The sequence below is a fragment of the Psittacula echo genome (assembly GCF_963264785.1).
Source record: "Psittacula echo genome assembly, chromosome: 4".
NCBI classification, from domain to species: domain Eukaryota; kingdom Metazoa; phylum Chordata; class Aves; order Psittaciformes; family Psittacidae; genus Psittacula; species Psittacula echo.
Window position 1 is genome coordinate 56,101,064 of NC_137738.1, and position 25,246 is coordinate 56,126,309.

General features: G+C 38.8%; 1 protein-coding gene across 1 annotated transcript in view; it reads left to right on the forward strand.

Moving 5' to 3' along the window:
* Window positions 1-25,246, forward strand: part of ROS1 (ROS proto-oncogene 1, receptor tyrosine kinase) — a gene marked incomplete at both ends in the record, with an annotated part of 71,573 nt that overhangs the window by 5,829 nt on the left and 40,498 nt on the right. Inside the window, 20 exons of the mRNA XM_080615895.1 lie at window positions 1,098-1,158; window positions 1,854-2,002; window positions 3,155-3,293; window positions 3,784-3,985; window positions 4,651-4,727; window positions 7,063-7,182; window positions 8,175-8,359; window positions 9,586-9,683; window positions 10,219-10,730; window positions 11,360-11,572; window positions 12,472-12,582; window positions 13,114-13,295; window positions 14,262-14,453; window positions 19,059-19,159; window positions 20,688-20,902; window positions 21,238-21,392; window positions 22,020-22,182; window positions 23,002-23,264; window positions 24,150-24,213; window positions 24,834-25,036. Coding sequence (XP_080472021.1) covers window positions 1,098-1,158; window positions 1,854-2,002; window positions 3,155-3,293; window positions 3,784-3,985; window positions 4,651-4,727; window positions 7,063-7,182; window positions 8,175-8,359; window positions 9,586-9,683; window positions 10,219-10,730; window positions 11,360-11,572; window positions 12,472-12,582; window positions 13,114-13,295; window positions 14,262-14,453; window positions 19,059-19,159; window positions 20,688-20,902; window positions 21,238-21,392; window positions 22,020-22,182; window positions 23,002-23,264; window positions 24,150-24,213; window positions 24,834-25,036 — 3,405 coding nt within the window. The remainder of the gene's footprint in view (window positions 1-1,097; window positions 1,159-1,853; window positions 2,003-3,154; window positions 3,294-3,783; window positions 3,986-4,650; window positions 4,728-7,062; window positions 7,183-8,174; window positions 8,360-9,585; window positions 9,684-10,218; window positions 10,731-11,359; window positions 11,573-12,471; window positions 12,583-13,113; window positions 13,296-14,261; window positions 14,454-19,058; window positions 19,160-20,687; window positions 20,903-21,237; window positions 21,393-22,019; window positions 22,183-23,001; window positions 23,265-24,149; window positions 24,214-24,833; window positions 25,037-25,246) is intronic.

Here is a 25,246-nt window from a genome sequence, read left to right on the forward strand (position 1 = left end):
AAAAAACTTTTTAAATGCTTGCACTTGGCACTGAATACCTGGTGTGAGATATGTATATAGAAATATACTGATAAGCAACATTTTAAATCTATTTCAGCTGCACCCGTGTTGTCTGAAATAAGTGATGTGCCTTATCAGTTCCCATAGGGTATATCCTAGAATCACAGGAAAAGCAATAAAAAGAATTTGCTCACTTAACATAATGAATTGTTTCTGAATGATCTAAAGGTTAATGATCACTTGAAAGGTGGCTGCTGCATGAAGAAAAATTCAAGATTTTATAGGCTGAATGAATTTGTGGAATAAAATGAGCCCAAAGAAAATGGCTGCTTAGAAAAGCTCAAACCATCACCTCTCAAAAGTTTTGGCTTCTCAGGAGACTGTCTTGCATGTAGTTTTTGAGCTACTGAGATCCAACTGGAAAATGTTATTATCTCTTCTCAAGTTCTCTGCCTATAAAGCAGGGTAACACTACTTCTATGTTATTACCTAAACTGAAAACTCTCAGGAATTTTCTGTTCTTAGGATGTGAGTATGGAAAACTCACTGCCCTGGGGTATTTGTTATGTTTGCAGCTTGTAGGCATGACTGTACCAGAAGGAGTAACTACTAACAAGGAAATGTGAATTAGGCATGGCTGCTCTTACAAATTACTCATTTCAACTATTTTGAAAATCCACTGAAAATACATTTGTAAGACTGTGCCTCATTTATAGGAAATACAGGAAGGGGAAAAAGGTGAAATCCAACATGTGGAACACATAATTAACAGTTACTTCCAAACTCCATGATTGTCACCAAAGTCTGTTCCCAACTTCAATGTAGCCCCATGTTTGTGCATTCCATAAAGGGACAGTGCGTAAGGAGGAAAACCCTAATTCAGTGCCCAGTGAATTGTTGGAAAGGCTCTCGGGAAGCTCTTCAGAGTGAGTTTGTGGTATTGCTATTGTTTTAGAATGAATATAATGATTTCCACAAGGTTTTTATGCATTCAAGTTGTCCACTGGATTTGTATGTGTTTAAAACATGTCTGCATAATTCTAGGAGGAAGTTTGCCTTTACACAAAACTAACCAGTGAGTTCTGTACCTTACACAGACAGTTTCCTGTAAGTTTGGCTGTAGCCGTGCAGAGGATGCATATGGAGTTGAAGCACAGAGTAAGTCTGAAAAGAGTTCTGTCTCCAATTCACAGTCTGATATATTCAGTTTTAAGATTATAGTCTTGTTCTATTGTCTGCATTTCTTTGAAAAATAAAATAGGAATGTCTTGAGTGTTTTTATTCATCAGAAATTTTCACTCTCTTATTTTAACAAATACAATGAAGTTAATTCTTATTTTATAGTAGAACTTTTTTCACCTCCATATCATGAGGGCCATGAGACTTCTAGAATCCAGCCTCAGCTGTTCAAGATGATACTCTGTTGAGCACATATCGTTGACCTGTCTGCTATCCTGAAATCATTGCCAAAATCTCCTGCAACTGATATGGAAACAGTTAGGCTAATACAGTGTCATTGTAATTGGCCCCTTGAAAATCACTTCAGAAGTCTCCCATACCTTCTCTAGGTTTCTATGTAGCAAAATTTTACTAAGAGCCTGTAACTGAAAGTGCATTTCACAAGCGCAGAGTTGCAGCCACATTTGCTCACATTGAACTTGTCCCAGTCTAGGCTTATTTTTCAAGCTGGCTATAAAACGTCGCGTGATTTATTCAGCAACATTTTCAATATATTCTTTTGTCTGTTTTTATTGGCTTCACAGCATTCAGGTGTGTGGAGTAAGAGGCTTTTACCTTTAAAAAGACTGCCATGGAAGATTTTTTCTTACTGTGATATTGCATTTTCCCATCAGATTACTTGAACGAGCCTGGAGCACCATTTGCGTCTACCATTGGAAGCCACAATGTCACATTAGGGTGGAAACCAGCTAACATTTCTGGGGTGAAATATATTATCCAGTGGAAGTTCAGTCAGCTCCCTGGAGACTGGAGATACACAGAGGTAGAGGACACTTCATTTTACTTTCCAAGGAAATAGATTTTTCTTTGCTCTTCGTTTTATTTTAGAAAATATTGGATAACGCTAGGCACACGAAAGAGGTTTGCAAAATCATGAGTAGCATGGAGAAGCTGCGAAGTGGACAATTATTCCGTTTCCTCCATCATAAAAACTAGGGACCTTGATGAAAACTAGCAGGTAGCAGGTTCAAAACTAGCAAATGAAGGTATTTCCTCTCAGAATATGTCGTTAAAATTTTCAGCTGCTTCTTGGCCCTGTGGATGTTAAATTATTAGATAATTAAATTGAAACTCCTAAATATTAAAGTTGCCAAAATTACTAAACAAAGTCTGAAAAGTGACTGGACAAGTTCATGGAAAAGAAAAAAATTGAGTTCTACTAAATGCAAACATTACCATTATTTCATGTTGAGCTGTGCTTACGAAATACCAAGACTGAAAATATTTGTGAGAAATATCACTGTAGGCTTTCTTTTTTTAATATACCTTTCCCCAGAGAAATTTTTTCAGTTCTTGTCAAAGACACAGTAGTTGGCCAGGTAGACCTTTGTTCTGACTCAGTATGGTTATTCTCATGTTCTTTTGCGTCAACTATACGCTTGTTATCTTGCCATCGTTTCTATTGGATCAAATTACAGAGCATGGCAAGCTGGTGCCTAAATCAAAGGTAAAGATAATTTGCTAAGCAGGAAGTTCTGAATTAATCATTGCTGAAATAATGGGGGAACAATGACTTCAGATCGTAAATACTTTAGGGTAAGTAGAAGCCTCTGAATCTTACACCAGTAGTGTATATATCAACAATTTAAATCACATTACCCATAATATGCTATTATTTTAGTGGGGTTTTTTACCTTATTCTTCAAATTTATTATTATGTTGCATCCATCAGCTCATTGTTTAGATTTGGTGGTGTGTTCTGAAGAGAAGAAAAAGTTCTTAAAGGACAGAAAATCAAAGTCATGCTGAAAATAAATCCCAGAATTTCCTCTTATTTAAATTTAGGATGTTGCACTTTTGTATTTTAAAATATGTATGTTGTTGTATGAGACCTCTTTTGCCCTGATAACACTGCATATGGTAGCTGCAGAAGGAGAAAGACAAGAAAAATGATTGTGTGTGTGCATTAACCTAGGTAGTATCTGAAGCTTCATACACAGTCAAAGGTCTTCAAGCCTTCACAGAATATGTGTTTCGAGTAGTTTGGATCATTACGTCTCAGCTGCAGCTCCATTCTCCATCTAGTCCCAGCTACCGGACACATGCTTTTGGAGGTAATGAATTGTATCATAAATTATTAATTATTAGTCTTTTGGGACCATATCAGACATATTTGGTTTCCTTGTTTCTTTCACACAAAACATTGATGTTTAATCTTCAGAATGATGTGTGTGTTATCTGTTGAGTAGCTGCAAAAAACCTAAAATACTGCAGCCTCTTTTTGTTTGAAATAGATTATTTAGGGCTGCTTATTGCTTTTATATTATAAAAGTACACAGAAAAGTACAAGATTAAAATTGTGAGGGCACATTGAATACTTTTGTGTATAATTATCCATATTAACTTTTTGACTGAAATATGCACACATTTTCCTGTGTTTAACCAAAAAAAAGTTAACCGTTGCTGAAATTTTATGCTGTCCCTAATCATATTTATTAGTATAAATGAATTGACAGGTATGAAACCTAAAAATGTACCTAAAAAAAGAAAAAACATTAATGTCTTAAATGCCATCCCAGAGTCAGGTATTTTTGTCTCTTGCAGCTCCTACAACAGCTCCTATCATAAAAAACATTCAGAGTTCAAGTCCAAATACAGTTGAAGTTAATTGGTCTCCACCACTTTTTCCAAATGGATTGATTGTTGGATATAACTTGCTCCTGATCAGTGAGAAACACAAACTGTTGAGAGCCTCAAGAGGGCATAGCTTCCAGTTCTACTCCACCTTCCCAAACAACACTTACAGGTACAAAAAGAAAACATAACCAACATGGTCAATTGCGCTGTAGCACTTCTTGCCCAGGTAGTACATGGTAAGCCTAAACACCACTTCTGCAGTTATGCTGCTTACTCATGTTCTTGCCGAAAGCAAAAGTACCTTCCTTGAGTTAACAGAGTTATTCAAGATAAGCTGAATGCATACGTGGATGTTGGATGGGGAGCAATTTGATATGGGACTAGCAGCCTGCATTTTCTTAACTGTTGTTTTCCAGGGTTTTTGTTAAGCTTATATGGTATGTTTCCAGTGTATTCAGGGAATGTTAGAGCAGCCCTCTCTAGTCCTTTAAGCATCTGGAAAAAATCCTTCATTTTTATTAAATGCAAAGGCCTGCATTCTTCTTACATTGATAAATACAGATCTTTCTTTGAAATTAACCGAGTTGCTCTTCTGAGTCTGAAACCCCATTTTGAATTTTAATTTAGAAGATTCTGTTGTTGTCCCACCTTTGGGGAATTCAGATTCTGGTTGGTTTTAGTTTCATTTGAAATTTCCCAAAACTTTACATTTAAATGGGCATTTTCTGACGGTCAAGCACTCCTATAGCAGCTGCTCTACTTGATAAAATGTTTCTTGTGCAATCTTTGAGAAGAAACCTGCAAGCCAAAACCTGTCTCTTTGGTTTACTGTAGGCTCAGTATTGTAGCAGTCAATGAGGTTGGTGCTGGACCCCCTGCCGAAGCCAACATCACAACTCCCGAATCCAGAGGTACAAAAGCAGCGGAGTCCTTATCACTGTCTGTTCCTGGGGACAAAGTCACTTTTGCTGGGCTGCTGTGTAACTATTAAAAGAGAATAATATTTAGACTGTAAACACCACATGACAAGGAGTTGCACACTGAGGAGTCAATAGCATATCAGAGAGAGTCCTGCTCTTTAGCTTTAGACATTATTAGGCTACACAGTATGGTAATAACGAGATGCTGATAAGCCCAAACAAGTTTGGCCTGAGTTGTATTACAGATGAAAAGCACCTCAGTGATCTGAGGCAGTGACTGAGACGACTTGTTTCTATTTTCTACATGAGATTTTAGCAGCTGACAAACAAATATATTTATTCTAATAATATTAAATGCTTAACATTTTTCTTAAAACATTTTCAGTTATCTCATGCCAAATATGGGAAACCATATCAATTTTTGTTGCTTTTTCATGGCTGTATTTATTTTACTGTATTAACTAATTAATAATAATTAACTAATTGATAATACATTACAGGTATCACGGTATCACTAAAAGAACTGCAGAACTTTCATTAATTGCCAAAGAAAAGTACATATTGAGATATAGCACAAGTGAGAATGAAATCAGTATTACTAAAATGTCTCTATAGAAAAGAAAACAAAAGACACTCCCCCTTCCTGAAGAAATGCAGTTATCAAACACCTGAAAACTCTTCAACCCTAGCAAACACTTCAAGTCTGTCTCTGAATCACCGGTGTTCTGCTATTGGTTAGAGAAACTGAACTTATAGCTTCTCTAGTGCTTTTAAAAATATGACATCTTTTCTTTGGTAGTAGCTCAGACACACTGAGATGTCCTTACCTGGAGACTTGCAGAGATTTATTCTAGGGTTGGCTGACCCTGAGCCATAAAAATCTGTCATTTATGAAATGTCCAGACTGGTGCAGCAAACTCTGTTCGTCAAGCCAATTACCGACCAATTAACTTAAGGTAGAAAACAACCAACCAACCCTACCCACCAGAAAAACATCCTGAGGGTGGGAAAATATCCTACCTCTCCTTACTAGCCACCACAGTTGATTTGCCCTGAATTGCACTGGCACACACTTTCTTTCTGCTGATGCAAACAGGAACAACCCTTCCTCATGTACCATGTTCAGAAATGATGTTACTGCATCAGGTAAAGCTGTGTAGAGCTGAGCCCTGAGAAGAGCCAGGGAAAGAATCTGATCTCTGGGCTAGACTGCAAAAAAATGTCATTGGAAAAAACATAAGGGAGTGGTGTTGGCTTTTTGTGATCTGCTATGGTGACATCATTACTGAAATGACTTGCAGTCTGTGCATCATGTGAGAAATACATGCAGCTCAATCTATGTGGGTTATCCAGGAATAAATTGAAACAGCATTCAAAGACAGTCTCATGATATCCATATGAGGAAATTGTAACTGATAATAAACAGATGTTTAAACTAGAGGGGAGGGGAGGGAAGGGGGAAGGATTGCTTGGAAACTAAAATTAGGCTTAAAATAATGCACCACTTTTTAAAATGAAGGTAATTACCTAGTAAATCAATTTAGCAGGAGATGTGCTAGATTTTCAGGGATCTGAGATTCAAAAGCAAGACTAGATATCTTTCCCAGACCTATGCATAGCCCTGACAGAAGGTAAGAATTTGCTGCAGAAGTTTTGGTGTAAGTTACTTGTGCCTGTATAACCATGAAGTCAGTTTATGTGACCAAAGCTTTACTTCTTGACTTTGAAATCTGTGCCTTTATTTAAAAGAAGATAATTATCAACTTTGAAGCAGATCATAGTATGGCCTTTATCTGTAAAAACCCTACATGTTCCTTGAAAAAAAAATTACTGCTCAGCATGATGAAATACATGAAATAAACATACTCTTCTCCAGCTCTGTGGGATAATATTCTAGTTTGACTAGCCTTTTCAAAGGGGCCCAAGGAGGGTTAAGTATCCCAGTTCTGCTGGATCTGAGTGTCACATGGGGTCTTTGTGCCTTGGGTTCCTCAGCAGTCCGTAGAGCTTCATTTGTTCCAGCTTACTTTCCCTCACTCGGAAGGGACTCACTACTGTTGGAAGAAACGGTGGTGTGAAATTCCTGTGTTGCATTCTCACCCTGGGTGAGGAGCCAGAAGGCACGATAATGGTGAATAATGGCCCACTTTCAATACTTGAAGAGTTTAAATTTTAGTCTGTCATTGCTAGTGTAAGAATACATTTGTACACATATGCATATGTGTGCATGTGTGTATGCGTGTCTATAAATGATGTATCTGAGTTAGGAACGTTCTTCTTTCTGCTGCAGTCATCTATCTTAATTCTGAATTTCTCTCTTTGCTAGCTAAGGAAAAATCAACATGGCTTTTCCTATCCAGAAACCAGTCTTTAAGGAAGAGATACACAGAACATTTTCTTGAAGCCACCCAGTGTCTGCAAAATGGTATAAACCACAACATTACAGGTAAAATCAGACTGGGCTCTCTCCTTTTCTCTCAAGTTTGGCTTAGACCTCATATTCACCAAGGACAGAATGTACCTCACCTTGCCTGAGACACTGCCTAGCCTCTGTTTATAGTCAGTGGGGTGAAACAGGAACTTTCAGGACATGGTTTGACCTATTTGAACTGACAGGCACTGGGAAGAGTTTAATTGATCTCCCCAGTGCACCTATTTTTTTCACTGAATCTAGGCAGCTACTTCAGAGCTGGATTTTCACATAGTAGGTATCTAAACTGAGGTGAAATGAAGCTAAAGCAGATGTTTCCTTATGTTTAATGACTGTATTTTCTCAACATGAATATGGGGAAGTGGTTCAAAAAGAATTAAATAATATGAAGTGTCATACAGTGTGTTAGCTAGTCTGGAGCACAGAGCTCTGCAACAAAGCACTTAGTAGCCTAAGCCACCAGACAACCATGTTATTTCAAATTACTCACCGCTGTAATGTTTCTTATCTACACCGGTGCGGTACTTGGTCCTTGGAGCCAGTGTGGAAAACTAAGTTTGTCTACTGAAGTTTACAGAGCCTCAAAGATACTTGAGAACAAATGTTGCCCCTGACTAAATATCCTTTGATAGTAAGGTGGTGGTGGTGGCACAGATAATGAATTCTAGGGTGAAAGGTGATTTGTGAGGAGATGCCAATTGCATCTGTTTGCCCTGGAGAGGGGCTATCAGTGTCACTTGGTTTGCAAGTTACATATCCTCTTTTTGTCTGATTACCTTTCTGAAGATCAATTGTCTAAAATAATGTCACTTACACAGTCAGTGGGAAACTTTCCTTGTTAACTGAAAGAAGACTATATGTGGAGGAGAAAAAACAGTTAACTTTTCTCCAGTGATGTTGGGTTGAGGATTGAAAGATACTTCTTTTTAAGGCAAGTAGAAAAAGTAACTGAAAAACTGGAATTTATTTCTTATATTATCTGTGTGCTCATATCTTTCTATTTTTAGGAATTTCTGTGAATGTTTATCAGCAACTTGTCTATTTTTCTGAGGGGAATTCCATCTGGGTGAAAGGAGCTGCAAATATGTCTGATATATCCAACCTAATGCTCTTCTATGCTGGCTGGGGGAATATTACGTCCATCTCGGTAGACTGGCTTTACCAAAGGATATACTTTGTGATGAATGAAAAGGTAGTGCTCTAGGGCTTAATTAATTTCTTATTTAATTTGAACCATTACTGTGATTTATTTTACATTAGAAAATCTGATTTATATATGGATATGCATGCACAAAATATAATTATAGAAATAGATTTTTTACTTTAATTATATTCACACACTTCAGAGTTTTATAAAAGGAGAAAGGCTTGAGTATCAGGTAATATTTAAAGCAAAGAAGCTATATGGAACTCTGTGTCCTTGTTTGTTTTTTTTTTTTTATTATTATTATTTTTTTTTCTCCTTAGGATGTAAAAAAATTTGGGTTTAGCTGCTTTGGCTTTGAGACTGATTTCACACCCGCCTCATACCAAATATAAGTGACTTTGTTTCTGTTACTTGTTTCTCCATCTAGCCTGTTCAGTTACTATTCTGCTTCAGGAAGGTGGTCAGGTAACTAGCTGGTGATTATAATGCCCTTCATAATCGGCAAAAGATGTTCAAGAGAGAAGGGGTTTCATTCCAGTGATGACAGCTTAGATTACAACTGTTTCAACTTGAAGTTAAAATGAAGATGGCAACCCTGCACTTGATTCCCTACTCATAAAAGATCACTTATGCAAACGGTCAGGCTTTGCATGTACCTTTGTGTCCTGGGTTCAGCTGAACCCAGGACCCTTTGTAGTCCTCCAGTGCACAAAGGACTAGAATATTGCCCTAAATGGTTAGTGGGGGATTTTTTCTTTTCCAATCCTTTTACCATGTCTGAGTTTTCAGTTATTGTTCAGAGAACAAGAAGTAGGAAAAGCAGCAGTGATGAAAAGATAAAAATGAGCTGCAGATGAAGAGGCTGATGGCAGGGATTTCTGAATCCACTGCAGGTTAGAGAATTCCCAGGGTATTGCTCACAGGATAAGAAAAGCACTTCCTTCCCTCTTTCCCGTTCCCTGCCAGATCATTTCAAAGTACAGTTTGCCTATACCCCTCCAAATTGCATTTTTCCCTCCAGCTTACAGGTAGGAAGTCAAGAGAAGGGTGACTGACAGACAGCTCTTTCAGGGTAAGCTGTCATGGATGCATTTGTACTTGTGTACAAGTGTTATGCTTGGGTGACTGACAACTCAGGAGCCCAGAAGGACCTAGGACTGTGAGAGAGGTGTTTCATTGTCTGGTTCCCCTGAAGGGATCTCAGGTCAGTTTGTTTGCTCATTAGCAAACACCCTATGAATGCTTCACTAGTTTTGATTCTCCTTCCCCAGATACATGTCTGCCATTTAGAGAATTGCACGGCAGCTGAAGACATCACTCCTCTTTATGTGACATCCCCTAGGAAGGTTATAGCTGATCCCTATAATGGGTAAGTGTCCTCCTTTGAGCACGTGGTGTCAAAGGTGCTATAAAGCTTCTCTTTAATTTTCTTCACTTCACTAGTCATCTGGGTTCCTGTTTCTGACTTTTGCCTTACCAAAACAGTGCAATTGGCAGCAAACAGCAAACTAAGAAACAATTGGAAAACAGTGACAACATGCAACATTGTTTTCTTCATATTCTTCCCTATGGTGTTAGCAGAGGAGATAAAGTATTTCCAAAGCAGAAATTAGGTTTTCAGACATTCAGTGCTTTTACGACTAGGAAGCTCTATGCATTTTAAATGTCCATGTTTAACACGTGAGGTATTATGGAAGAATATTCTCCAATAATCTGTCAGCCAAATCCCCAGAAGGTAAAATGAGATGTGCTTAATTCTCCCAGGATGTATATTAATAGCACCAAAACCATTTTCCTATTGTCTGCATAAAGACAGGCACATCTCTGAGCTGTTAAAATATTTGTGAATCATCTACAGGGTTCTTCCACTGTAGTTATTTGGGTCTATTTTGCTCTATGGCCAGCTATATTTTCTGTCTCCTGGAGGATGGCATATACAGAGCAGACCTTCAACTCTTTCCTGGCACTGCCTCCACAGCTTCACCAGTAGTGAAATACAGTGCTCTGAGAGACTTCATGATCAACTTCCAATCGAAGAGACTTATTTTCTTCAACAAAACAGAACAGGCCTTTGTGTCAGGTTTTCTTGATGGTTCAGAATTTCACACACTGCGATCACACGTGCCACTTCAGGACGTGGAGAGCTTTGTTTATGAGGATAACACATTTACTATCACAGATGGCTGGGCAGTTTTCCATGAAGAGGTCTCTCCACTGGGGAGTTCTAGCTTCAATGAGTACATTGTGGATTGCAATTTGGCATATCCAGAGTACTTTGGCTTTGGCAACTTGGTTTTCTATGGGGCATCAACTCAGCCTTTTCCATTGCCAACTCCTCCTCGGCTTGTCACGGCACTATTTGGACTGGACCAAGCTGTGATCTGCTGGAGACCACCTGAACACACTATTGGAACCAGTAAGTTCAGTTGTTTCTTCCTGCAAGTCCACTCCTTTCCTTTCCAGAGGAATAACATCCTGGTTTTCCTTTTCCTGATGCTGGGCTTTGGTGACTTCAATAGCTGATCATGCTGGAAGATGTGGAATTACCTCAGTTTGAAAAATTTTACCCAAAAGTTGCCAGTAAAATAGCTAAATTGACTGGCTAAATATTTATATCAGTATATTTATATATTTATATCAGTAACTCATTTGTGATCTGCAAGACTAATTAAGCGAGACTCTATCTTTAGTATGGTATGGTGTACAGTAATGGTTGCTGATATCACACAGAAAACGCATGCCAGAGGGGTAATGACTTCTGATCAGTGACTGTGCTATGGTCTCTATCCTCTGTGCATGTGTCTTTAACCAGCAGAAAATGACCTGGTTGGGGAAAATCTTGGTTCTTCCAACTTCATTTTCATGGGGGATTGAGCCACAATTCTTGGTTTGTCCCAGAGCTAAAGGACATAAATTTTTAATTTCCTAATTACTCTGATACTGGAATTTTTTAAATGAGCTTCCAATATACAGTTTTCTCAAATAATGTGTATCATCTGTTACAGCCATCTACTCTATAATAACATGATTGCTTGGATCTCACAGGTCTGTCTGCTTGGCAGAACTGGACCTATGACGTGAAAGTGTCATCTCAGCATCCATCTGAGAAGGAATGGGTTTTCTCAAACATTAGAGACACCAGGTTTACAGTGAAGGAGCTGGCCAGCTTCACGGCATATGAAGTGTCAGTCAGAGCTGTATCTCCTGCTGGTGAAGGGCCATGGTCAGAGACATTTAGAGGCACAACTTTAGAAGAAGGTGAGAATTGCTTTGCCAGCTAGGAGAAATGAAGAACAACTTATGCATACAGCTTTCCACTTATGCATACAGCTTTCCACCTGGTGAGGCCCCAACTTTGGGCAACGACCGCAAAATGAGTGGCACAAAAAGAATTGTTTTAGAAACATCAAAGAATACAGGATAAGTAAATTTTCTTTTAGTTAAAGTAGTAAGATTCTCAAACTACGTTAATGGTATTGTATATTATGTATTTATTATTACTACTTATTTACCTTTTTCTAACGCAAATACGCTATCAAACACATTATTTTGTACACTGTCAAATGAACAGGTATTAGAGGTGTTATTCCTTTCCTGTGCTCTGTAAAGTACTTTCTACGATGAAGTGATTTGAGCAGTGCCTTGAGGGTTAGTAACAGTTTAGGGGAAAGTGCAGGCTTACTAAAGGCTAAAAATCCTTGATTTGGGCGTAGATAATGGGGGAAATGGATGTATGCACAATGTCTAAGATTTGCAGATCTTTGGAATGTTTTTTGAAACCTAGTTTCCCTTAATAACCTCTGTCTGAGGGGAAAATAGATTTCAGTTTAAGGCACTAGTCTGGCACTTTAGGTTAGGGGGGTGACTCTTCGCCTGACTTCAGTAAGGCCAGGTCCAACCCCACAGTGGTTTTTAAGCATCTGACAAGGTTCTAAATTGCTTTATTTTTCTGAACTTAAACTCGCCCTGAATCTCTGGTTTTCTCAAATTCAGATATTTTCATGCCTTTCTTCTTTATCCATTATTCCTTAGAGTAGGCGCAGTTTTATCTGTGCTTCTGTAACTTTCCAGAAACAGAAACACCTGCCATTGAAATACAAATATGACACAACCATTGCTCGTTGGTGTGCACAACTGCAGTTTTCTTTCTTTATCAGCTGAAGAAGAACCATATATGTTGACAGTGGGGGCTGAAGGGCTCTGGAAGCAGCGGTTGGATAGCTATGGGCCAGGAGAACTTCTCTATCCTCATATAAGAAATATTTCAGGTAAATACTAAACAAACAGCATGCTGCTGCTAAAGACTTGTTGGCATTTATTAGCTCTCCATAAATTTCATCAGCAGGACTGAAAGACAGGAGCTTTCATTGCAGCAGTCTAGACTTGAACGCGGTGCAATAAAGCAGCTTCAGTGAGCCATCCTTTTTTCTACTTTATGGATCAACCTAATTCATAATGAATGCCTACTGACATCACCACAGTTACAGCAGAGCTAAAATCAACTCTTTGAACTAAATATTTCCACCTCCAGCATCCCAATATATGTTATAAATTTATAATTATCAGGGCTGCATATGTACTATGTATGTTTATATAATAAATATTCTATTGCTATAATTCCATCATACATTTTATTTCGATAAGGAAGTATCTATCTGCATGTTAACTGAATCTAACTGTTCATTTTTATTTATTTTTTTAAAAATGAAGTGCCTGGATACTTTTTGTTCTTTAAAAAAAAAATGGGGTTTTATTTATGTGTTTGTGAAATGCTTAATATCTTCCCTTTCTTCTTCAAGATCTTGACTGGTATAATGACACCCTTTATTGGATTAATTCCGTGGGGGAAGTTCAGACCTGGTCATTGAACAAAAGAGAGGCTACCACTAGGAACACTTATGTATCTGACATCAGAAATGCCAGGATGTTGGCCTTTGATTGGTTAGGTCAATGCTTGTACTGGGCTGGCAAAGCAAATACGGTAGGTGTAATTGCACTTCAGAAAAGGGAAAAAAACATAATGTCAACAAGAAAGACTGTAAATGAGTATTTGGGAAGATAATACCTACTTCTTGCAACTTGAGAAGCATTTGGACCTTTTGCTATTATAGTGTAGAGAACAAGGAGATCTTTCTTCCTTCGAGTGAATTTCCCAGACTTGCATGGAAGTTTGGGGTAAAATGTGCGCTAATATTTACTAAAGCAGGATACAGAATTCCAGGTGCAAAACAGGCAAATCAAACATGCTATTAACAGCTTTGCTGGATTCAGCATTGTAAAAATAAGTGAAGATGGTGAAAATGGAGGCTGCCAAGTTGATCTGAGCTAAGAAGTAGATGGACTTTATTTTAATCAAATTTGACACGATTTATTTACACAGAGATTTTCAAGATTGGCCTCTGTGCTATAGTATTTTGCAGATTGCTGCAGATAAAAAAAATAATTACAATTGCACTTTGTACACTTTCATATCAGGAACACTGACGTGAATTATTTAAAAGGTATCTGACTTCAAAATTGCAGTGCTAATTTATGCAGTGCTGTCAAATTATGCCTTTCATTTCTTGTAAGTGCAAAGTCAGAAGCTGTTTTAAAAACTGGAGCTAGGAGGCCAGATTTCACCCTGCCTTGCACCCTCATTTACACTTGTGAATAGTGAATATAAAGTGGGTGAGAAACTCTTGTCAGACAGAAGGCTGCCAAAACTGGGAAAGCCAAGAGGAAGAGATATTTCAGCTTTTTCTTTTGTTACTTTCTGGCAAACATTAGCTAATAATTTTGCCTTATTCTTTGTACTTATACTCTGAATGCAAAAGGTTTAGACTTTTAAAGACTAAGGCTTGCATAAGCTTCTGATAAACCGCTGTGGAAAAGTCATGTACGTATACTCAATTGATCATGGCTGATAATTTAGGTGTGATGTTAAAAGCAATTTTTTTCTCCCTAGATCTACAGAAAATCACTGCTCAGAGACCACACGGATATTGTGGCTCACGTTGTGTTTCTAGTGAAGGATCTAGTAGTGGATTCAGTAAATGGCTATTTGTACTGGGCCACAACATATTCAGTGGAGAGCGCAAGACTGAATGGAGAGGAGTATCTTATGTTACAAGAGCAGCTACAGTTTTCTGGTAAACAGGTGACTCATTTTTTTTTGGTTTTTTTTTGGGGGGTGGGGAGGGACAGGACAAGGGTGTATTTTAGTGGTTTGATCTCTTGAATATAGTCCATGTTCACGTTGTCAAAATCAGCGTGTTATGACCAGAAGAAGAATATGCCTTTCTTGCAATAGTGTTACATCATTTTGAGAACAGTGTAAGAATTAAATCACGTAATAGCTGTACTAAAAATTTCTAAATGCTAAAGTCAGACCCTTGCAACAAAATGTGACATTAAAGATGTCCTTATTTTTGTAAGGCTGCTCCTTCCCATATGTGAAAAGTACGTGCTTTTCCCAAATGACTTGAGTCTAATAGTCAGTTCTGGCTTTTCCATTAGAATATGGAGCCAGAGTTCCATAGCATTCCGCCTCCTTTCATATGTTCCCCAGCTTGCAGGTCCTGTCAGGGTCAGTTTTGAGGCTAGACACTTGCCGGGGACACTGAATTTGTACTTCAGGCTGTAGAGGTGCAGCTGCAGAGACAGGCTTTGCCTGTGCTCATGAGAGAAGAGGGACAGCAGCTAGTGCCATACTTGTGCTCAGTGCAGCTGGCCCTGCCGTAGCCTGTCACAGCTTGTTGCTGCTGCTGCTGCAGCACTGGTGAGGGTGTCAAATCTGCCACTGACAGTCCCCATCCTGCCTGATTCTGTCCATCATGCAGTGGCAACAACGGTGCTTTGGGGTTCTTGAGGCTCTCCATCCCCTACTCACTCTTAACCTTTTCTTCCCCATCTTCTTTTCTTCTTTTGCCCAAGTTAGACACAGGCCTGGCCCCAGCTTGGCCCCTTTTTTTTTGCTCTAAGCTGCTGGGGAGCTCCAGGAGGCTGAGAAGAGTCTGCTGCAAAGCAGAGCAGCTCCTCAGGAAGAAGGGAAGGGAGCTTCTTGCAGAAGCAAGTAAAGAGTGGGGATGGTATAGGGGGAGAAAAGCTGTGGGAGGTTGTTGTTTCAGCTGTATTAAGGTGGATAATGGGTCCCGTGCAAAGATAGGCTGTAGAGGAGAAATAGAGATGTCATGCTTAGGTATAGCTCACCAAAGCCCATGTAATATGTAGGAGTCCATTAACTCTTCTTCCCTACCTGGGGAGTTTTTGATGTGCTCTGAGGTCCTCACAGACAAGCTCTGCTTCTCTGCTGACCTCTCCCATGCTTTTATTCTCCATTCCCCCCTCTCTGATGTCCTATGAAGCTCTTAAGGCCTTGGTTCACTGCTGGGTGTCATGGATCATTGTTGCCTTCCCCAGTCTTATCCTGCCTCGGCCACTGTGTGGAATTTGCCATGCTAAGGATTTGTCCTCATTCTTGCTAGGTGGGATTCAGTGTGGCCTGTGCAGTGAAGGAACTCAGACTGGATATTCACCTCATGAAAAGAATTGCCAGGGTCTTAGCCACATATGTGTCCTTCCTTTTTTCCTTCCTTTCCCTCCTTTCCCTTTTTTCCTATCCTTCCTTTTCTTCCTTTCCTTCTCTTCTTTCCCTCCCTGCCTCCTTCTCACTCTCCTCCTTGTGTATCTGGGAGAAAAGTGACAGATGACCCAATTCCCTGGCAAGAGGACTCCTTACTAGCACAGCAGTGACTGAAGGACTCTGGGAGCCAGTGTGACTGGGACTGCACACCCAGTGAACCTTTGAACCTCTTCCAGGCTGTGCCTTGAACAGGTCATGCTGAGGGACCGTCCCATCTATTGCACTGTTTTAACTCCATGGAGTCTCTCTCAAAGAAAAGCTGTGTGCTCCTCAGCTCAAACCGCAGTCTCTGTGGGGTTTTACCCTGTCTTCCAAGCATTGGAGCAAGGCATAGGTTGACTGCCACACAAAAGGTCAACTCAGATATACTGTCTGGTGCACCAGATTTCTTTAAAACACAGCTCTTGCTAAAGAAACCTTTGTTTTTATTCAATCTGTTGCACAATTTATGCTCCCTTCTTACCTGAAGCCTGATTCTTTAAAGTTTAAAAATGGCTTTTAATAAAGATCTGTTTCTTGGCTACCTTTGTATCATTCCCAAGAATATTTCAATCTCCTTTTCCAAAGGAAAAGAGGCTGAGGTTTCTCTGATTATAAAAAGAGCCAAGCCTGGTTTAGTCTCTGGAAGGCAATTAACATTTGGAAAGGTCAGCTTGTATTACAGGTCTCTGTTACATTCATGAGGGTCTGGGAAGGAGAGGGAAAGCTGGTTCTGGTGTGGCACCTGCTGTACTTGCAGACCTAAATGCAAAAGAACTGAAGAACATTTGTCACATGTAGAGAGAAAAGTCTGTGCTGCAAAGGGTCGCTGTATCTTCCAGTACAAGCCTTTCTTCGGGAGCTGGCTAGTGTGGATTGTCTTTTTGGGAAGATAGATGCTGTTCAAGCTCGACGGCATGTTTACACTTATCATGTATCTTCTGGGTGATCTGTTGCAAAGGAATGACAATTTGAGGTTTATTCTAAGCAGCAAATGTCACCTTCCTTGCCCTTCTCTTTTGATTTGCTACCTGTTTCTCTGAATCGCCTGATGCTAACCTCAGATTTCTTGTTCCTGTTTTCAAGAGCCTTGGCAGCAATAAAACTGCTTGTCTGCTCCTGTCATTTTCTTTTTTTTTTCTGTACCTTTCTCTGTGTCAGTGATACCAGCCTTCAACCATCCACTTATTCACACCTCCTACAAGCAAACATCTCCTGCTTCTCTGCTGCCCCTAATCTATGCACTGACTTCCTGAACTCAGCCTCCTGCTGTGAAGCATGCAGGAAGAAAGCGGAGTAAAAATGTCTCTATTGAGAAGTGACCAGTTATAGCAGGCAGGTGTTTGTTCATTAAAATAAAATGCAAAATAAACCCATCAAACAAAAAAGGGCGGTTTAATATTCTTTTATGGTGGAATTGTCAAACTGGTCATTATTGTCCAATATAAAGATGCAAATATATGTTTGCACAAGTACTAACATGTATCTTCCTTGCTCAGTGGAGTCCTTTATCCCCAAAAGAGTACCTCTTACTTCAAAATTAAATCACAGATATAATAGTTAATTGCTATTATCCAACAGTTAGAGCATGTTCTCTACATAACTGGTTCTTACTGGTATTTTGTAGCTGTTTTTCTATTAAGGAATTGCTTGTTCAGCTGGTCAGTACAGGATCTTCTGCAGTATATGGTTGTATTTCCTTTTAGCTTGAAATCCAAGTGATAACAACCAAACCCACTACTATAGGAGATGACAGGTTTACTAAAAAAAAAAATAAATAAATAAATATGAAGGCAGAGCCCTGAAAGTCTAATTTCTTTGTCAGGAATGATCTTTTTATGTCAATTATTTTATTTTCCAATCAGTTGTTTAGCTTAGCTGGTGCATATTGGCGTAGCTTGATTGCTTTTGGCAGAGCTACTCTGAATTTTTCCATCTTAGGATGTGTCACAGGATTTCCAAAGCACTTAGTAAGTCATTTATACTGTACAATAAGAGTGGGACAAAAGTAATTTATAGGGGAACAGCAAAGTGTGTTATTTGCAGGAGGGACCATGGCCCTCTAGGTGTGGTTTCTTAGTATTTCTGGTCAAGGAGTATTTCAAGTAGCTAAATTTATGCTGTGTCTTATGATATTAAGATACATTGCATGATCACAACTACATATCATGTCCAGAGGCTAATACTTCATGAAATGGAAAACGTTTGTCAATTTTTTAAGCATTACAGAAGGGAGGTGTTAAATTGCTGCCTAACTCCTGGAAATGAATAGTACAAATATTTCTTTGCCTTTTATTAATGGGGATACAGGGATCAGGAGAAAAAGGATGCGCATATCTATGGGAAAATGTAATAGTCACAGAAAAAAAAAAAAGGTAGAGCAGGGAAAGAAGACCCAAACTTTAAAAAAAGCAGGATAGATTCAGGAAGATGTAATTTGGTGCTGGGAGGGTAAATAGGTAAATGAGATAAAAAATAACATGGTTGACTAAATATGCACACAGGCACATGCATACTGTGAGATATTTTTAACAGTAAAACCTACAGGAGCAATCATTTAAACCTTGATTTTCTGACATATAATGTCAACAGAAATATGCCGAGAATGTGATTACATAAGGACCAACAGACAACTAAGTGATATGGCATTTGCTTTCCTGTCATCATCTTCTGCAGTTTATTAATGAAGAGCTAAAAAAAAAAAAAGGCTCCACTTACATCCATAATGGAAATTTAAGCTTATAATAGAATAGCCACAACTAGCGTTTGAATAAGAAGTTTGAGACCTGCTGGAAACCATGTTCAAGGAAACTCCTAACAACTTGTAAGCTGTGCTAATGACATGACATAGGCTGCACTTGATAACATTTAGCACACTAATTGATGGAAGGAAATTCTTTGTTATTCACAGAACAGATTATTAGATATTGATTTCTATTATTGCTGCATATGGTATTGAATCTGTTGTTTACTGCAAAAGCAAGAAAATCCTATTTTGGATATTAGATCCTGTTAAAAATAAACAGAAAGCCTTGTACCATGCTACTCATGATGCCACCTAGACAACAGTTGTACCTAAGGGCTTTTACCTCAAAAACGAAGATGTGTTGAAGTTGCCATTTGGACTTTCTGTTTTTTTAGGTGGTTGGTTTAACTTTGGATCTCACTTATGATTTTCTTTACTGGCTTGTGCAAGATAGCCTATGCCTAAACCTATACAGAGTTTCTCTTTGCAAAGACAGGTAAGTGAATGCATAGCATGTATTGATATTTTCTAGGTTTTGTGATACTCTAAAAACAAATTTTGCCCAGTGCTGGGTGCACCAGTTACTAATTTAACAATTTAATTTAACAGCTAGCTAATGGGAAACTACATGTTGAGATGCTTGTTAACACAGTTTTACAGTGAGAGAAACATAGTATGGAAACTCAACTGAACTGGGGTCATGCTCATGAATTTTTAGACTTAGCTTTAGGAAATAATCACCATTTACTGTCTGTTTTGTCTTAGCATTACAGTTCTTGACAGTTTTCAAGTGCCTAAAACTGTAACTTGTTCATCCTGCACAGAGCTTAGGGCTTGAACTGACACCACTTTCTCACCTGAGCAATCAGCGCTCAGCAGGCTTTCCTTTTGATCATCCTGAGTATGAAATGGCTGCATTATTCCTGAAAGACAAAGTTTAAAAAACAGAACAAAGCCAAACAATGTTTATGGGTCAGCTTGAATATATATTAAGACCCTGAGGAAAATAGTGAATTTGTTCTCTAAGTGCCAAGAGCATGATGAGCTCACGAAACTATATTTTTACTCCTTTTTATTTGGAGTTTTTTTTTTTCTTAAGCATCAGATTAAACTCCTAAAACTTAATTGAACAACATCTGTATTTACTTGTGCTCATAATGTTGCAGGCTGGATTTGTGTGGAATCAGATTAATTTTGTGACTGATTTTAGACTTGCTATGATTAATGGTAAACAGTTAAAGAATCAAAATATGTTGATTAGTCTTAGCCAGAACATGCAGCTCCATTGTGAACCAATTGGCAGTCATAAATCATTGTCTCTGGCATGCCAGAATAGAGGCAGTAGAAGTAATCCATCCTAATTGACCTGATTGTGTGTAAAAACTTTTCTGAATTTGTTAGGATAGCACGTGTCTAAGCTGAAAGATGTTTCTGAGATGGCAAAATGATGCCTCTTACAACGTATTTAGTTGCTTAGCAAGATAATAAGTTGGGACATAAAAAAGGCCTGTAAATTTTGATGTAGAAGCAACAAGACAGAATAAATCACCACTGATCACCACAATGGAGGAAAATGTTAAGAATTTAATTAATAGTGGAATTTCACTAGCAAGTGGAAACTAGCAAGGTCAAATTAACCTGGGGACCTGCTTTAATGAAGTAAAATGAACCTCATGCTGTGAAGTAGACTGCACTGTTTCTGCGAAATTGCTGAGAGAAGGTGGGTTGATTTTTCAAAATACTCAATTTTTTACATCCATGCGTCAGAATACTAAGCCATTTCATAACTGCTTTCTATTGAAATCAAGGGAATGAAGGCTTTTTGCAGGTGTTCCTGCCATGTGCCATTCAGAAAAGTGTTCTTCTTTAGAGAACTTAGAGAAAACTTTTTGAATTGTTTTTCTGCCTCCTACCTGACAAAAATTTTGATGATGAGAAATGTACTGATGTGTCAAACATTGCATAAATCTTGTTCTCTCTGCACGCGTGTTTTCAGTTTGCTAGTTTCATACATGTTTTCACAGTTGTGGTAATGCCATCATCACAGAATTTGCAGCATGGAGTACTTCAGACATATCTCAAGGTGTGCTGGAATACTACAGTGGTCGTCTGTTCTGGATTAATAGTCTTCATTTCATTACAACTCAGGAAGTCAACCAGAGCCTTAGCATTCCCTTCTCACAGCCAGCAGAGTTTGCAGACTTTACCCTTGTTCACACGTCACTTAAACCCTTGCCAGGTATGTTATTTTTTTATCTAAACCCCTCAATAAAAGTATTCACTGTCAGCCCATGATTCTTCGTTCTTGAAATTCTTTAGTCATTTGACAAAAGGTAAGAACAACAGCAACTTATTAATAAATATATCAGGCTATACTTAGATAATGTGCAGTTATAAAAGTTTACGTGTATGGCTAAAAAGTATACATGGTGCTGTTATTCATTATTTCTGTATAATGAATGATAGCTTACAGGATTTTCCATGGTACTTTGAAGCTTTAAGTCAGGTTTGAAAAGTTTACCTATTGCTCACATTATTTAGATTATTATTATTTCTTCCTCTCTTCGTGGACAGGAAATTTTTCTTTTACACCAAAAGTGATTCCAGATTCAGTGCCGGAGTCTTCATTCAGGATTAAAGGAAATTCTTCCAGTTTCCACATCATTTGGAGTCCCACAAATGTGGAATGGGGAACTGTCTTTTACTGTGTGGGATCAAAAGCTCTACAAGTAAGGATATTCATACTATGTATTATTAATGAGGGATTCCTCCTTATTTTCTACATGTATTACTGCATCTACTTGCTGATGTATCTATTTTTAAACAGAAATAGTTTGTTTCTTCTCCAACATTTACAAATCGGTCAAACAACCAAACTAAACTGTAAGTATAAAGCAAGCTGTCCTGTTTCTCTGTCACTGAGGCCAGCACAGGAGGAACACTGGCTTAGCAGTAGCTCTGGGCTAGCTGCTGGGGTGTGAAATGCCAGGCGAGGAGCTCCCAGTGCTCAGAGATGTGTGAGAAAGCCTTTCACAGTAACTCAGTGACAGAAGCATCCTCAGAGCTGCCGGTGGGACAGCCTTTGCCTGAATGTGAAATCTAGCCTTCATCCACACTTAATTTTAGCACATTTGGCAAGCTTTACTTTAAATTCAAAGGGCAGATTACTAGCAGATTGCTATGCGTCTCTACAGTGCCACAGGAGTTGGTGAAACAACAGTCACTCACACGAAGAGAAGCTCTGTCTTGATTTAGTTGACCAGCTTGATGAGGGGAATTTTAGAAAACTTAAAGCTTTTCTGAGATGGGAAAAAAAATTATTTTTTTTATTTTATGCTGTTTCATTTCATTCACAGTCTTTGGAAAGTGAATGGTGCCTCCATCCCCATAACCTGGCAGTGCCATCCTACCAAGTTGATTGGCTGGAACCATTTACACTCTTTGATTTTACTGTCACTCCATACACACACTGGGGCAAGGCACCAGCAACATCTGTATCCCTTCGAGCCCCTGAAGGAGGTACTAGAATTTTAAATCCCATTCCTCATTTGTTGCGGGTACTGGAACCAGGTCTATGTCAGCAAGTGAAACCCGGAGAGGAATGAGCAGCTTTCAGGACTAGTCAGCTGCAGGCAAAGTTGCAAGGACATGTTCCTGAGTATCTTTGGTAATTATCTATTGCACACATAAATGCACACAATTGCTGTAATAGAATTTGGAACAGAAAGCACATGACAATATATCTACCACATGCCTATGACTATGAGCAAGAAAGAGAAATTAAGATCCATTACAACGGCCATCAAAGGCTGCAAGTACTTATTAAATTTTTAATAAATGTTATGCACTTTTAACTTCAGTAAATGAGTAAAAAGTTCTCATGCAGGTCAAAGTTAAGTCAGCTAAAATGTAGTGTTGAGTGACTGGAGCACTGAGAAAGCTTATGAGCTGCAGTAGATTTTAAAGTTGATAGGGGGGATAGAGTATACGCTGTGAAAATTCCTGCAGCTCCATTGTTACCTACAGGACTTGGATAAATAGACGTATCCAATCTGAGTGCAGGAGTGCATTTGTCTCTGTTTATGCAGCTCTTTTTTTGCTAAGCAAGTTAAAATCAGATGCCTACACACCAATGGAAAACAGAAAGGAATTGCCATGAAGTTTTAGATATTCTTCTATAATATACACCTCACTGATTGCTATCTTTCTCAGTCAGCATTAAGGTTGCAAAGCTCAGGCTCAAAACTAAGAGAGTTCATTACGAGGTAGAGTTTGTGTTTTAATAGGAGTACTTTGCTCTGTGTTTTATATCTTTTTTTTTTTTTTTTTTTTGTGTAGCTCCTTCAGCCCCTTCAAACCCTCGGATATATGTGTTACAAAATAACCTACATGAAAGTGGTGACACAGTCCATTTGGAGTTCAGGTGGGACAGACCTGAAAAGGAAAATGGAGTATTATTGCTGTTCAGGGTTTACTATCAACTCTTGAGTCAGAGTGACACGGCTAACACTTTCACAGAGTGGAGCGTGAGCGACGTTAAACCCACCCTGACGCTCTTTTCCCTTACGGATGTGCTTCCCAGCCTTACAGTAAGGTTTCAGGTATGAAGAATTACTCAGCTTACCTCATGTTAGATGGTAGATGTTATCAGTGCAGCCTGATGTGTTTGTCTAGGAGATGTCACTGAACCTGGGGCAAGAACTTGTGGTTTCTGCTTGTGGAACTGCTGATTCACTGACTCACCCTTTGATACCCAGCTTAACCTTTCTCAGTATTGTGTTATTCACTAAATAAGGCGGAAAACAATGCTCCACCATTATATAGGTTTGGTGAAGCCCAAAAGAAACTTTCCTAGAGGTCTCCTAGAGCCACTGCTAAAAGCTGCAAGTTAAACAAGATTTGACTGAGCTGGTGGAGGGTGACATGCCATTAAAACAGAGCCACAGATCAAGAGAATTTCTACTGCTGGAAAAATGCAAGGACTCACAAGTCTTATATAAAAAGAGATTTCCATATTAAAATTTATCAAGACAAAATGTTTTTATTGTGACAAGATGTTTGGAACACACAGAAAGTGTGCTTGAAAGATAAGTTAAAAGCATGAAGGCATGTAATAAACCAGGTACTGATGGAGGAGATCACCATGTAGGCTGCAACATCAACCAACAGTAGGAATTGCTGCAGCCTGGGGAAGGAGACAAGACTGTCCGGTGTCCTTCAAGCTCTAATTGATGACAAATGAAGCATGGATTGTCACACTGTCGGCCACTGCTTAAAATTCTCTTCATAGCCTTGAACCAGCCCTAAATGTGGCCTTTGAAATGATCAGCAAGGCTTTAGGTCAAATAGAGCACATGCATATATGTCCCTAGCTGAGCAGCCAGGGGATCTGGTTCCATTTCTGTCATTGACTGACTCTTCAGGCTCTTGAATGCAATCATTTAAGCTGCTACTTAACATATGTGTAACAATTTTCTGTCTCACAGGTGCAAGCCTTCACTTCTGTCGGTCCAGGACCTATGTCTGATATAGCAGAGAGGAATTCATCAGGTATGGATGACTTGGATGCTATCTCATTGCGTGTAACTGCTGGTAAAATCAATGCTACAGGATTTTGGTATATAACTAGCCTGACACTGTGTGTGACATTTGTTCCACCCTACAGTAGACACCACAGAGGGAATAGTTACAGCTTCTGACTTGAAATGATTAACACATTTCTTATCATCAGATTAAATTTCAAGCCTTTCCTCGAAACTATGCTAAATTGACTTTTCTAGGCAACCCCAGGGTAGCATGAAACAGCAGGTTGCTAGAGATCGTAGAATATTTCTAATCTGGCAGTGAAAGGTAACCAGGAGAATTAGAGATCTACTAGGGGTCATAGGCTATTTCTAGTTGTGCTGTTAAAGTAATTGATTGAGCAGATCTGTCTTTACTAGGCTTAAAATTGTCAGGTAAGCATCCACAGTGCCGCTAAAAAGATCTTAGGAGTTTGCATGTGACAACAAGAAGGCATCTAAATATTTTATTTATTTGCTGTGGCATATGAGCAAATACAGTTTGTTCAGGGCCATAACTTATTTTTATCTTGTACTTGTTTTCCTTATGAATGACTGCTGTTGTCTAAAATGTTTTTTGTAAATCCTGCTGTGCCCTTTTCATTTCAGATCTTTTCCCTGTCCCATCTCTTATAACTGTTTCTGCCAACAAGTTGTATCTTACTGACATAGACAATAATCATACCATATGGGAACTTTCAGCAAAGACTAATGTAAAGGACATCTGTTACACTGCTAATGATGATAAAGCATACTATATCGTAGAAGATTCTATTTTTCTTCTGAATATGCAGACTGCTTCAGAGTTTCAGGTATTCCTTTGTTCATTCCCTTTCTTGAGTCAATCTCAGAAAATACGTGGCCATTATTGTCATTATTGTGATGCTAATTGTTTTTTTGGAGAAGTCACAGCTGCATATTTGGAACAGAAAAAAAGCAGCACAATAAACAAAATACGGTAGGGAAACAGAACTGCAAAACCACAATTTTCTTAATAACAGTTTGTATGAGGTGTAATATGA